The 15,230-nt window shown below is 38.4% G+C and overlaps 2 protein-coding genes across 2 annotated transcripts in view; one reads left to right on the plus strand and one right to left on the minus strand.

Moving 5' to 3' along the window:
• Positions 1 to 8,116: 8,116 nt before the first annotated feature.
• On the minus strand, positions 8,117 to 9,932 carry LOC124798467 (dolichyl-diphosphooligosaccharide--protein glycosyltransferase subunit DAD1). The gene is made up of 2 exons (XM_047261897.1): positions 9,607 to 9,932; positions 8,117 to 8,337 (listed from the first exon to the last, which is right to left on the minus strand). Exons 1-2 carry the CDS (start codon positions 9,812 to 9,814, stop codon positions 8,207 to 8,209), a joined length of 339 nt encoding a protein of 112 aa, XP_047117853.1. The 5' UTR covers positions 9,815 to 9,932; the 3' UTR covers positions 8,117 to 8,206.
• An 87-nt stretch (positions 9,933 to 10,019) lies between these two features.
• LOC124798466 (alpha- and gamma-adaptin-binding protein p34-like) overlaps positions 10,020 to 15,230 on the plus strand; it is a 74,939-nt gene continuing 69,728 nt past the window's right edge. The window contains exons 1-2 of the mRNA XM_047261895.1: positions 10,020 to 10,313; positions 11,272 to 11,462. Coding sequence (XP_047117851.1) covers positions 10,247 to 10,313; positions 11,272 to 11,462 — 258 coding nt within the window. The 5' untranslated portion in view covers positions 10,020 to 10,246. The remainder of the gene's footprint in view (positions 10,314 to 11,271; positions 11,463 to 15,230) is intronic.

Raw genomic sequence — 15,230 nt, forward strand, 5'->3', positions numbered from 1 at the left:
GTTCAAATTTTTAAATGTATCATAGAATGAAGGCTTTCTCGACTGGATGACATAGCTACTGGTAAACCTTTTTGGATGTAAAGTCGTGGACCAAGAAACTCTTCTGTCCTGATGTTTTGTCCAGTGCAGACCTGTAAGAAACATCAGGAACAGAAGAGTTTCTTGGACCACTACTTTACATCCCGAAAGGTTTTAAATATATGCTTAACAATATGTGTTGGCAACACGTGGATTCAGTGAACTGAACTATAATGGATATGTATTGTAGATCATTTCCAAAGATAAGCATAAATCTAAATTTTTCTAAAGCCATATTATAACTAATGGAAAAAAAAAAAGATGCTGGTTGGCCTAAATGAAGGCTTGGTTGGTCTACAAGAAGGAACAATGACAGTATGGCAGCATTAACTCAGTGACTAGAAGTGTGCCTAGAAATTAAATACAGAATTGTAGAAGCAAGAATACTTAATTGTGAAAATAAAATGAACTGGAGAAATAATAATTAAAATCAATAAATTTGAATGAAATAGAGAATTGTAAAACATCTTAGGACTACCTAAATTTGCAAGGTCACAGAGAAAGCAGAAGACTCAAGCTTTTCTCAAATCAAACAAAGTACACAGGAATCTACAAAAAGCCTGGGAAGACTTGAATTTGAGAGAGAGAGATAATGCATGGAATTCGCTTTATGGTCCCAAAAGTACAAGAGATATATACATGTATATTTTTTTTCATATGACTTAGTTTCTCACCAGCTTAATAGAGGACAGAAAATTATCAGGCTTCAAATAACTAAAAATAATCACTCATCATGCAGTTGACTGGTCAACAGGCACAGAAATTCATTGCTAAACTTTTGGAGAATGTCCTGTTCCAGAGCCAAGTAGTACATAATCCAAGTCAGCTCTAAAGGACACTGTCCAAAAGCTGAGCAACATTTTCAACCTCTTTTATGAGCTTGTCAACTATATAACTCCTCAGCTATGTGGTGGATGGTTACCTTTACTCTTTCAATTAATTTGTATTCCAGCAGGACACCCCATTACTGTACAGATATCACCAACTTTCTGTAAACAGAACATGGAATGTTTGTTTACTGTTGCCCTAGCTTGTGCCACTGATTTAGAGCACCCAAAATATGACTATTTCACTAATAAGTATAATGTACCCCATAAAGATTCACCAGTGGAAATTATGAAAACATATCCTCACATACTACTCTTATTTGTCAGAGACTACATATGAGGTCTGATTTCAGCTGGAATAAATGCATGGACAGCCAATATGCTATAATCAATCTGCCATCTCCACAGCACTTTGCACACAGCCCTTGTGAAACTGTTTTTTTTTTTTCTCTCTTCTGTTAAGCCATCAAATTGTCACTTCATGAGTTGTTACTAACATTTGTGATTCTAATTTAACATGACTGTCAATAATCTGACAAAGATGGTTTTTGATGTCTGCTATGTGGCTAGTTGACAAGATAAAATAACCTCTGCATCATCTAATCTGCACCTATAGAAATGCCAGATCAGTGGGTTCCCTGAGACTTCTCCATTGGCAACTGATGTGAGCTGTAATTTGTTGTTGTTATTGTGGTCTTCAGTCCAGAGACTAGTCTGATACAGCTCTCCATGCTACTCTATCGTGTGCAGTCTTCTTCATCTCCCAGTACCTACAGCAACCTACATCCTTCTGAATTTGCTTAGTGTGTTCATCTTTTGGTCTCCCTCTACGATTTTTACCCTCCAATACTGAATTGGTGAGCCCTCGATGCCTCAGAACATGTCCCACCAACCAGTCCCTTCTAGTCAAGTTGTGCCACAAATTCCTCTTTGCCCCAATTCTATTCAATATCTCCTCATTAGTTACATGATCTACTCGTCTAATCTTCAGCATTCTTCTGTAGCACCACATTTCAAAAGCTTCTATTCTCTTCTTGTCTACACCACTTATCACCCATGTTTCACTTCCAAACAAGGGTACACTCCATACGAATGCTTTCAGAAAAAACTTCTTGACACTTAAATCTGTACTTGATGTTAACAAATTTCTCTTCTTCAGAAATGCTTTCCTTGTCATTGCTAGTCTACATTTTATATCCCCTCTACTTCGACCATCATCAGTTATTTTGCTCCCCAATAGCAAAACTCATCTACCACTTTAAGTGTCTCATTTCTTAATCTAATTCCCCCAGCATCACCCAACTTAATTCAACTACATTCCATTATCCTCTTTTTGCTTCTGTTGATGTTCATTTTACATCCTCCTTTCAAGTCACTGTCCATTCCATTCAACTACTCTTCCAGGTCCTTTGCTATCTCTCACAGAATTACAATCTCATCGAACCTAAAAATTTTTGTTTCTTCTCTGTGGTTTTTAATTCCTACTCCGAATTTTTCTTTTGTTTTCTTTACTGCTTGCTGAATATACAGATTGAATAACATCGGGGATAGGCTACAACCCTGTCTCACTCCCTTCCTGACCACTGCTTCTTGTAAATAGCCTTTTGCTCCCTATATTTTACCCCCGACACCTTCAGAATTTGAAAGATAGTATTCCAGTCAACATTGTCAAAAGCTTTCTCTAAGACTACAAATGCTAGAAACGTAGGTTTGCCTTTCCTTAATCTATCTTCTAAGATAAGTTGTAGGGTCAGTATTGCCTCACATGTGTATTCTCATAAGACAATTCCTGATTCCTCAAAGTGTGTATCATCGTCACATAAACACTTTATATTAACATGTTGTAACCAAAACCTTAATTTTGTAAATGGTTTTAGACAGTGTACATGTTTAGGGCTTTTAGTCGTTAATCTTGTAATTTAGAATTATTTAATTTACTTGAAACCAAGAAATCATTCCTTATACAGGGTGTTACAAAAAGGTACGGCCAAACTTTCAGGAAACATTCCTCACACACAAAGAAAGAAAATATGTTATGTGGACATGTGTCCGGAAATGCTTACTTTCCATGTTAAAGCTCATTTTATTACTTCTCTTCAAATCACATTAATCATGGAATGGAAACACACAGCAACAGAACGTACCAGCGTGACTTCAAACACTTTGTTACACGAAATGTTCAAAATGTCCTCCGTTAGCGAGGATACATGCATCCACCCTCCGTCGCAAGGAATCCCTGATGCAGCCCTGGAGGAGGATATTAGTGTTTAACGTCCCGTCGACAACAGGTCATTAGAGACGGAGCGCAAGCTCATGTTAGGGAAGGATGGGGAAGGAAATCGGCCGTGCCCTTTCGAAATCACGGAAAACCTAAATCAGGATGGCCGGAGACGGGATTGAACCGTCGTCCTCCCGAATGCGAGTCCAGTGTGCAGCCCTGGAGAATGGCGTATTGTATCACAGACGTCCACAATACAAGCATGAAGAGTCTCTACATTTGGTACCGGGGTTGCGTAGACAAGAGCTTTCAAATGCCCCCATAAATGAAAGTCAAGAGGGTTGAGGTCAGGAGAGCATGGAGGCCATGGAATTGGTCCACCTCTACCAATCCATCGGTCACTGAATCTGTTGTTGAGAAGTGTACGAACACTTCGACTGAAATGTGCAGGAACTCCATCGTGCATGAAACACATGTTGTGTCGTACTTGTAAAGGCACATGTTCCAGCAGCACAGGTAGAGTATCCTGTATGAAATCATGATAACGTGCTCCATTGAGCGTAGGTGGACATAACTAAAATGAGCTCTAACATGGAAATTAAGCGTTTCCGGACACATGTTGACATAACATCTTTTCTTTATGTGTGTATGAGGAATGTTTCCTGAAAGTTCGGCCGTACCTTTTTGTAACACCCTGTATACGGATGTGTAAGAGAAATTATTCCTTAATCAAAGGTGTGCAAAATAATGGCTCCCCTCAGACAGATCAGTTATAGAACTTACCAGCTATAGAGCTTTTCTCTTCATGGTCTGGACTCTGTGTGAAAAGTGGGATATGTGTCGTCATGCCTGAGAGGATTTGATCACTCTTATGACAAATGCTTTCACTCAATTGTTCTGGTGATCTAAATAGAGCAATCTAACAAATGTACACAAAATGATGTATCACGAACTATTCTGTATTACTTCTTATAAAGGTTGTCAAAATATTCCGAAGAGTCTTCATTTCTTGCGCCTTCTTGGGGAAGTCACTTATGCAGATCCCAAATCCAAACAAATGCCCATGAGCAGTACTTTCAGTTAACGGGGTAGGGGGAATTATACACAACCAAATGTATTCTGGGTGTAGGTGTCTAGATTTGGAAAACCTCAATAAATGCGTTAGTACTGGCTGGCTGAGCATGCATGTAGTGTCACTTTTGGCTAGTCCCACTTTCTTCCTTGTTAGTGAGGGACAGTATGACTTGACTGTCTGTATTTACTTTCTTGCCTGCTCCAAAACTGAGTCACCAAAGTGAAACACACTTAACTCGTGTACTTCCCTCTTTACTTTTATGGACAACCATGCACAGCTCCAGCATTGTCCCTGGGTCAACTGATATGTAATGACACTTTGTCATCAGTTCTAATACTAGTCTGATGCAAGCAAATCTTCACACTAGGCCATTATTTTCATAAGAGTGTAACAACTGCACACTACATCCATTTGAACCTAACTCGGTTACTCTTGTATAAGATCCTAGAGTTCCAATAGCACCTTGCATTTGTAATTACACTCTGTGGGCATTGCCTGAATATAAAACAAGGATTCTTTGATAATGATTTTGGCTGGGTTGGAGCAGTAGTCAAATCCTTATTCTGATTTAGAGATTCGATTAGGCCTAACACCTAAGTATTAGAGAAATAATTCATGAACTCAAATGGGAATCTATAGAGGGAAGATGATGCTCTTTCTCTGTGGGACTATTGGGGAAATTTAGAGAACTAGCACTTGAGGTTACTACAGAATGATTATACCGCTGCCAATGTAAATTTTGTGTAAGGACTACAAAGATAAGCTGCAAGAAACTAGGGCTCATACAGAGGCTCGTAAGACAACTGTTTTTCCTGCACTATTTGTGAATGAAATGACAAGTAGTGGTATGTGATACCCACGCCATGCACCACACGGTGACTTGCGAAGTGTGCTTGTAAACGGAGATGTCCACTCACTAATCATTGTTTCGATAATAACTACTTGGACAATGGCTGTGGTAGGAATGACAGTATAACAATTTCTTGCATTTAATGTTGTGTTAAAAGGCTTGCCATTGGGAGGTACAAAAAGGAAGGGTTGATGGGCCAAGGATATAGACAATGGGGGAGGGGGACAGGTGACTGGGCTATTTTCATCCTATAACAAATAAGGGACACAAACTATCTATATATTCACAGCACTATTAGCTATTATCCAATCCTGTTTTATCCAAAATCATTTTTGGCCTTGTTTGAGCTCAATTGTTGTTATTTTAATCAGTTCAGTCCTTATTTGTAATTGAATTCAATGTAAGTGCTATTATTTATTGATTTTCTGTTGTGTGCTGTTGTGATAGTTTCTAATTATGGATAAGTTTGTAAGAAGAAAGGAGGAGGAAACTGATTTTGTTCATCCGCTAGCATTATGGTAAGTTAAAAACATGTATGCACTACTAAAATAGCCTAATTACCAGCAGTTTGATGTTAGCACTGAGTTGTTATTTGGAGGCTGGTAGAACTTTGGGGTTGCAATATTTCAGTATTTCACAAGGCAGCAACACAGTAAATATCATAACAAATGGCATTAAATTAAAATCAGTGCACAAAAATACGCTTGGATTTGGCTGCGTCACACAGAGATTGCATTGATCAACAAAAATATTGCCCAAATGGTGATGGTTACATTTCTTTGACAAATTTGCTCAATATCCTATTATTAATAGCCGAAATGGCAAAATATCACCAAATCTGGTTACCCAGTTACGAAACCAGTTCTGATGTGGAATGATGGGGAGGGATTTGGGGAGAGCGGGTGGGATATGTGATGACAGCACATTCTATAGCTTGTTTCTAAAAGATTTTTTCAGTGGGTTGCTTGGATTCGTCGTAAGCCAACAGCGCCCTTCGTCCCTCCCTCAACCTTTAGTCCAAAATCAATCTACGCTGTTGTAAATAATTGAAGCTATCAGTTCCATGCAGTGTTAAATCTTAAAATTAGCAGGCATTCATACACTATCGAAAGACCAAATGTACACAGTTAAATAAAAAAATGCAATGTCAGAACTTAATCTATTGTTGTACTTTGTTTTAAACTAAAATAAAATGCATTACAACAACCCATTTTACCAAATTCTCCACTGACTTTGGGTAGCTCTGCATGTTGAGTCACTGAGCTGGCAACTCCTGGATTTGGGAGACTACGTGGCTCGAGTCCATCCACTGCCAATCTCGAAAATGATTTTCAGTGGTTTCCCATTTAACTTTAGGCAAATGGTAAGGTTGGTCCCTTACTACATGCCACAGCCAGTTCTTTGCAAACACCTTTATTTCCTGATGGATCCCAAGTCCCATAAAGCTGCAGCCCCTCTGCTTAAATGAAAAGAGTTGCACTGAAGATGAGCCAAGCATCTCTTTGGAGACACACAGCACTAAAAGCCATATGATAAATAATTAATAATCCAAACGCTTCACATTTAGGCTCATGCATTTATCTGCTGGGATATTCTCTCGTGCAAAAAATGATCTTTCTTACATTGCAAGTAGAGGCAGATGCATACTTAAATGAGGAAATTTGGGAAAGTGTAAGGATGAATAATTCCAGATCATTTGCATTTTTGCCACCAGAAATTATTCCAGTTTCTCTGTCGAACAGAGGTCTCTCTGTTCCAAAAGTCCTGTTGTTAATAATTATGGTGCACCAAAAAAAAATTAGTGCTTGTGCATTCCAGATCACTTCCTCAGCTCAACTCCACACTGAAAGAAAAAGGGTGTAAAATGACCTAGGATGGTGAAGGGAAATTGGAGCACGACTGCTTCCTACTGGTTTGCCAATGTACAGCACTTCCAACTAATGAGATTATATCTCTGCTTGGTGAAAACTAAGAGCAATTTCTAATAAAATGGTGTATTGTTCTTATGAAAATTTTCATAATAAATGAAAAACGTGTCATTGTATGATCCTCTTTAACAAATCTGACCCCCCTCCCTCGACAAAATCCTGGCTTCGTCCTTGCATTGGGATTAGGAGACTGGCAGTCTTCTAAGAGTTGCTATTCCACAATATGACAAGAGAAAAAGACATTAAATAGAAAAAAATTGGAAATTCAAAGCTTTTAACAGTTTATATTAAGTTTTTGGATGATTTACTTATGCTCTGTAAGCTGTTGCTGTCTCTTAACTTTAATTATTGGGAAATTAAATATTTCTTTAAGTTGATGCAGCTGACTAAATAATACAGTCAGGTACTGTAAACATCTCTCCAAAGGGAAATGACATGTATTAGGCAAATTATACAAGCATTCTTTTGCAGTTAATCACTTTTGATGTTGATAATTGGCTATTATTCAAATTTTTCTTTTAAAAAGTGTTTAATAGCAAGTCATCACCAAGGTTATTAGATAATCAGATTTCCTCAGATCTGTCACGAGCTGGAAAAGGAATCAGGTTAATTTTAAAGTAACCTCCTGCCATTTTATTTTGAGCTGTTATAAAAGCTATGATAGCCAAAACTATGCTTCAATGTTAACACTTTCAAAAACTGGTTTGTTACATCTCTGACTGAAGTGTGGGGTTCAAAACCATTTATTTCTCTGACATCTGATAAGTGAATGAAGTCCTTATGGGTATCACACCGTAAAATTAATACCAACTAAAAACAAAAGCAGTGATTTCAATGGCTGCAAATTAGTTGAAACATTTGTTTTATAGTTGCAATTTAATTTTACGTTATGACGTGGCATACTGCGCTAAAGGTAATGATTCAGATTCATTCAACAAAAAACAAACTCTGAAGTCCCTTTATAAATGGTTGGATCAACTGTTTAGTTGGGGTATGGTTGACCCCTTCCTCCCACAATGGAACCACACTAGTAATGAAGGAACCCTTATGTACATTAGGCCCTGTAATAATAGGAATTTCCTATGAAGCTTAATTCATATGCCTGTTTCGAAACCAGTCATCAAAACAAACAAAATATGGTTAAGACAAACAAATATCAAATTTATTTAGCAATCATTTTAAAACAATTTTTGAAAAACATCAAAAATGCCATAGAAATTTGTGCCACAGCTATCCAATGAAATTCATAACTACAAGATGAAGAATGATGTGCGCGAAGAGGAAGTCCGCGAAGCCCCTTTCAGGACTTATTCCATAGAACTGGCTCTTGTTCTGAGGGTTGACTTGTAGTCGCAGACAAACTGAAAAGCAAAACAACAATCTGATATAGTGAAAAATAATTTAGACCCTAATACACACTACTTATGCCAGCTGATCTTACAGCAAGGAGTTTCGCTTATTGGAAAGAACAATGACTTTGCTAACATGTCATGATTATTTTATGCAAAATATAAAAACATAACTACATGCAGTTGAGAACTCTATGAAGTACCGTGACAACTATAATGTTACTGACACCCTTGCTAAGAACCACATTACTGTTTAATATGGACAATTCAAATATCTTCACCAAGAATGCCTGAATGTAGTTACACATGAAAATATGAAAATGCTTTGCATTTCTATGAAATGCTGGCCTCATACATTCCCTACGATGAAGATCACCGAGTAAGAAATGTCAAGTATTGTATTAATGCGTACATGTTATAAAGTGAAATGAAGTACACCTTTCACCCAACAACCACTTATCTTTGTGAAGAGTGCACATGAGTAATTTAAGTAGGTCTATAAACACTGAGAAGCAAAAAGAGAAAACATTAACATTACTAAGGGGAAATAAATAAAAGAATAATAAAAAATGGGCCTCAATGGTAACAGGTACACGTAGAGCTAAAGACTGAAAATTAAGGAAATGGATAGTTTTCAGTGTGGCTTCACTCCCTCTCCCTAGAGCAAGCCTCACTCTTCCTCCATAGTGCAAGAGCACTGCAAACACACAGCCATTAAAACAGGGAAAAAACATTCATATGCTACTTCCCTCCTACGTCTGGCAATCACGTCCTTGCAATCTTCGTAGTTTATGGAAAAAGAGTGCACTGAATTTGTGAATCATATCTGATCAAAAGTCAGCAAGAATCACCAATTCTTCCAGTACAAATGACGTGTTAACATGGGACTGCCTAACGTAACACCCACCTAATGATACTTCAATTTGTCCTCAGAAATGAAGATATTTTTCCCCTAATCCGAGCCAGAAATTGAGCCCCTGGCAACTTAAAAGTATTAAAATATGCAACTTAAAGTATTAAAATATTAAATCAACACTGGCAGTCTTCTACCAGCAATGCCACATAACCTTGGACTAAACAGCACTACACGACTAAAATCTGAAACGAACACAAGACATACAGTGATAATGCTCTGTGTATAGTGCGCCCTATAGAGTGCTTTCATCTCAAAATTGGACGAACACGTGCCTACAATGCTACAAATGGGAATTATATGGTTATCTACTACACAGGCCTAAAATTCTTAACAGACTATAAGTGCTTACCAACGAATACACCTACCTCCTAAGACGAAACAGCTCACGCATGAAATAAATCCACTTAAGAAGGAATTGAATGGAAATGTGCCCACTAAGCAGCAGTACACGAACTGAATAACGCCGGTTAGGAATATGTATAGCAAGTACGCATCAATTATTTTCAACTTCTTGGGTGTGTTGTTAGCATATTCCACGTAAAATTTACCCAGCACAGTTTGTAACGTTGACATTTTCTTTAATTTGTATAAACTTTTGCTACCACAGCCACGACAACAAACTCCAACACTAACTGCTCACGTCAGAACCCGTCAACAACCGAATATCTACTGCGATTCTACAGAACACTAATATCACACACAGCGTACCATCTTGCAACAAACAAACATCCAGAGATAATTATGCATATCATATTTTGTCATTTAATAGGAAATATAGTATCATAGGCAAGCATAACTTAAAGGAAATATGCACTAATCCGGAATGTGTTGGTGCCGTGACACAAAATGACACGTACAGATAGGTGACAGGAGTCAATATGTGGTGCGTATTTCGGGGTTTGGAGTTTGGTACTATCATTGCCTGTTGACAGAGTAATCAATTTGGAGCGACAGAATTGCTTTTATATTTGTCAGTTAAGAAAAGATTTCATAAATATTTAAACAATGGAGTCTCGCCCATGTGCAGTAATAGCCAGCTGCACTAGCACACACCCAGAAGATATAATAAAATGTAAGTTTACATTTCGTATTATTGTCGATGTGGGGTCAATAACATGAAATTTAATAAATATTTGCTGACTAAACGTTCGTAAAATATCATGAAATCATCAAGAGCTGCTCTTGTACTGTTTCAATATTCGAAGTTCCCCATAGCAGTCTTGATTGTGGTTATGAGTTTGTTTTTCGTTCATATTTGTTAATGCATCTTACTTTGATTTCCCTAAATATCATATAATTTCACGTTGTAGAGAGGATACTCGCAATTACAGTCCACGAAATATGAACGCAAACTGATAGGTTAAAATGTTTGCTAACATATTGCAGAGCTGCGTTATTCATGGGTATTAAAACGTTGTAGGGTTTGTGCTTGCTTTGAGGTGGCTTCCTTATTGTGTATTCTTATTCAGCTTCGCATTTCTCATGAAAGAGATTGCAATGTTACATTATGATCATTTGTTATTTGTGGCGACTTAAGTTGTGTTTCTTACATGGCCACTTGCAAACCAGGATCAGTTGCTTTTCTTGGACTTCACAAGCAAGCCACTACGTTAACTAATCATAAACATTCACACTAGAAATCAAAATTAACCGCTGTAGAAATGCTGTACCATTTTATTCGTATAATTTTAATGAGTGGCCACTGAGTAAAAAAGTGTTTGGTAGGATGTACGATTTATATAATTTAGTTCACCTAGACGATAGCCCGTGTCATAATATATTATTTTCAATTTTGCTCCTTTATCATAAGACATTATTCCAATATTGCTTCAGTTGTAACTAATTGCATTTGGGAGTTGCTTTGTCAAACAGATATTGTCATTTACAGCTCACATCTTAATGCATGTTACAAAATTTGTAATATTTACATTCAGTGAGCTGCAGTTGAAGTGAAAAAAATGCATATATGCATTGTCTTTTATCTTTCTCAAAACACTGTTATAGTTTCACTTTGCTTTCACATTTTTCAGCAATTCTGGGTGTAGAGGAACTTCCAGACTATACAGAGGTGGAAGATGGGATAAAGGCATATCCCTGGCATATAGATACAAAGTACTACACAGCAGATGTAAACCTGTGTGCTGTTGAGAAGAAAACCTTGGGCAGTGAAGATTTTGCTGTTTCTGTTGAAGCAATAGTTGTTCACTTTGACAGCAACAGGGTGAGACATTATTTACTTTATGTACCAAAAGATAAATAAGTAATCAGTCCTCTTAATCATAATTGTTGAGAAGAAAATGTAAGCTTCTTTTCTTTCTTACAGTCAGTTTTAACTACATTAGCAGGGCATTTAAACCATTAGACAAATTGTTTCTCTTATATATATATTCTTTGTCCTTACACAGATCATTTCTGTAAGAGCACGCAAAAATGTAACAGTAATAGAGAATGCACCACTGAACTATTTGAGGGAGGGAAACTGCAGTCAGAGAAGCCAGCTTAAGGAGATGAGGAAGTAAACTTGTCTACCATGTTGTCTAGCATTACTGTTTTCCAGTTTATTTACTACTAACATACATACAAGTTTGTACATATTGTGCTGTTTATTTACATGTACACTCTTTATTTCCTGGAAGGAAACTAGGAGGATGAGCCTGATTACTAGGAAGCCATGATGCAGGTTACATTTGCTTTACTTGTCCATAAGGTGGCTCTGTTGTATCATATGACAGAGCATGTTATAAATCAACAAAAGACCTGTTCATTACTCAGTGCTATTCAGAGACGTACAGTCCAACATGATGGAGCAGTACCGGTACAGTTTTGCAGAACTCTGTGATGTGCATCTTGTGTATGGGGAAGTATGCTGCTATGCTCTTGCTGCTGAAAGGCTGTACAGGGAAGGATTTCTTATCAGGTGTCATCCATCACGATGACAGTTTTTCTCTTGATCATCAAAGGTGGGAGACTGGTTCATTGGAAAGAAGAAACGAGAGACCTGGCAATATGAGGCCACTCGCACACCTGATTCTAAAGAGGTGCTGGAATGTGTTGCAGCGGAGCCCACCATAAGTACTTGTTGAATTGCACGTGAGATGGGTGCTGCACATACTAGCATGTGGCGAGTACTCCACATACAACAATTATACCCATATCACCCATAACGAGTCAATGCAATGCTTGTGACCGACTTTACACTGAGCTTCACACTGTGCCAGTGGTTGCTTCAGCAATGGATTGATCGACTAGATTTCCTCAAAATCGTGCTGTTTACTGACGAGGCATCATTTAATTGTGATGGTATTTCGAACAGCAGGATGTGTGGGATGAGGAAAATCTCCGCGCTGTACTAGAGTCACACCATCAGGTATGTTTTGCTGTGAATGTCTGGGCCAACATTGCAGGCGACAATCTCATTGAACCATATCTGCTACCTGGCTGTCTGAATGGCTACCTGTATTTGAGGTTCGTGCAAAGAGTTCTACCTGAGTTGTTGGAGAATATACCCTTGGCTCTTCATGAGAAGATGTGGATACAAAATAACAGTGCACCGCTTCACTTCACTGTGGAGGTCTGCAATCGTCTGAATGCTGTATTTATTGGTCGCTGGATTGGAAGGAGAGGTCCTATTCCATGGCCTGCAAGGTCACCTGACCTGAATCTTCTTGATGATTTCCTATGGTGATATCTGAAGTCATGTATGGCATTCATAGTGTAATTTGACTTGCATAGTACAATGACATACTGCAGGAATGTGTGCCAGCTCGTGCCGCATTCGTGTACTAATGAGCGGCCATTTCGAGTGTGACAGTGATATGGAGCGGTGGAGTGCACAGCATCGTGCCTTTTCTGTTGAAAGTTATTTAAAAAATAACAACTCTGTTATTGCTACCCAGCATCTATTCTGGCAACATTTCAACTTGGAACGTCATGGGAAAGTTCTGAATGAACAGACCGTTGTGAGGTGGGTACATGCATTTCAAACTACATGTGCTGTTTGCAACGGCAAACTGGAAAGAAGTGAAAGAACTGTGTGGACACCAGAAGCCATGGAAAATGTTCATGCTGCACTATTGCGTAGCCCAAAAAGATCTGCTCATCGTCAAGCACAAGCTGTGAATATGTCCGATCGCTTGTTCAGGAGAATATTGCCCGAAGATCTCCATTTTCACCCATATAAGCTGCAGTTTGTTCAGGAAATTAGGCATCGCGATTGGGTTTCACGCGAAACATTCTGCTTACTGTGGGTGATCTCTTTGCCAAAATCCACAAATGTTGCACACCTTCCTGATGTCAGATGAAGCTCATTTTGAGTTATGTGGCTCAGTGAATAAACAGACTGTGCATTATTGGAGTGGTGTAAACCCACGTGAACTGCACATCAAGCCCTTGCACAGTTCTTGTGTCACAATGTGGTGTGGAGTTGCTTCCTTTGGAATTATTGGCCCTTACTTCTTTGGGGATGACAGCGGTGTGGCTGTAACTGCCACCAGCGAATGCTACCTAAAGATGCTGCAAGACTTCCCCAGTTAGGTATGGCCGATGTGGATGTGGAACAATTATGGTTTCAACAAGACAGATCTACCTCGCATACATCCAGAATTTGCATGTATTTCTCGTGACAGACATTTCCCGGTAGAGTAATTTCCTGTTTTCGTGACATTTCGTGGGCGCCTCGTTCACCTGACCTTTCATGTGCAGACCTTTTCCTTTGGGGCTACCTGAAGCAAGAAGTGTTCTGAACACGTTGTACCACCATTCCTGAGGAAGGATCGCATCAGAACTGTTGTCGGCAATGTCCCAGGGAATACGCTACGCCTTGTTATGGAAAGCTTTCGACGCCGCCTAGATGAATGTGTTCTGCAGAGGGGGCATCATTTGACAGGAGGCATATTCAAAAAGTAATCCACGCAATGGACAATGACTTACTTACACGTTAGTAAATGGCATACCTTTAACTATTAATCGACATGAGAGGTAATAAATAAATTACAGTTACTGCCTGATGGTGTGTTTTTAATATCATACTATGAATGCTGCCGCACCCTGTATTTGCGATTAACTGTATCTAATGTAAATAAAAAAGTACACAGTAATGTTATTTTATTCCTATTATCTGCTTACGCTGGCTTCTCTGACCTCAGAGCATCCTCTACGTTCTGTTAAATTTTTGCATGTTCTTACAGAAACACCCTGTATATAAGCTTAAAAAAAATGGTTTACACATCAATGTGTTGTTTTGTTTTCTTCCTTGCATTCTATCTTAACATAAAACAGGAAAGCTATATTTATAACTTACCGGCTTATGATTAGAATATTGCTTTGGGATCTGAAACATTGTAATTCTACCTATTTGCAGAATAAAACTATGCAAAATACTGTCATCAGATCTACTATTGTGACAGATTCAGCAGCTGGAGAGGTCTCTCTCGTACCCCATATACAAATGATCCCATCTGATTTACCCATTCATTTTAAACAACTTTAATTCCCAATCAAGTTTTCATTTGTAATAACAATAAACAAGACTTGAGGCCAGAGAGATGGGGGAAGAAGAGGTGGACAGAGGGGACCAGGGTGCGCCGACGAAAGGAAATGGACATACAGAGGTGGAAGGAAATGGGCAGAGAGATGTGGGGGAAAGACATTAGGATGTATATATCCATTTCCCATTCATATTTAGCAGTTGTCAAACATTGCCAGGTTCATTAATTGTCTGCGTGGACCAGGAAGTCTCCCAGGCAGTTGCTTGTATGAAGATCTGCACTTGATTGGCTATTTTGGCTGTAGGAGTTCTTCCTAAGCACAAAAAATCTTTGCTATTACGTACTCACTGAAATGTTGACCAAACAAAAAAAAAGTGGGATAGGAATTTTTTGCAAATCATCTGTTCTTTCGACAGACAATATTCCAACACAAATATAAAAGTTTTTATTTATATAATGCTGCTGAAATTTACTGCCAAGAAAGAAGTTGTGGTAACAAAAAC

The sequence above is a fragment of the Schistocerca piceifrons genome, chromosome 5 (assembly GCF_021461385.2).
Source record: "Schistocerca piceifrons isolate TAMUIC-IGC-003096 chromosome 5, iqSchPice1.1, whole genome shotgun sequence".
Classification (NCBI taxonomy): Eukaryota; Metazoa; Arthropoda; class Insecta; order Orthoptera; family Acrididae; genus Schistocerca; species Schistocerca piceifrons.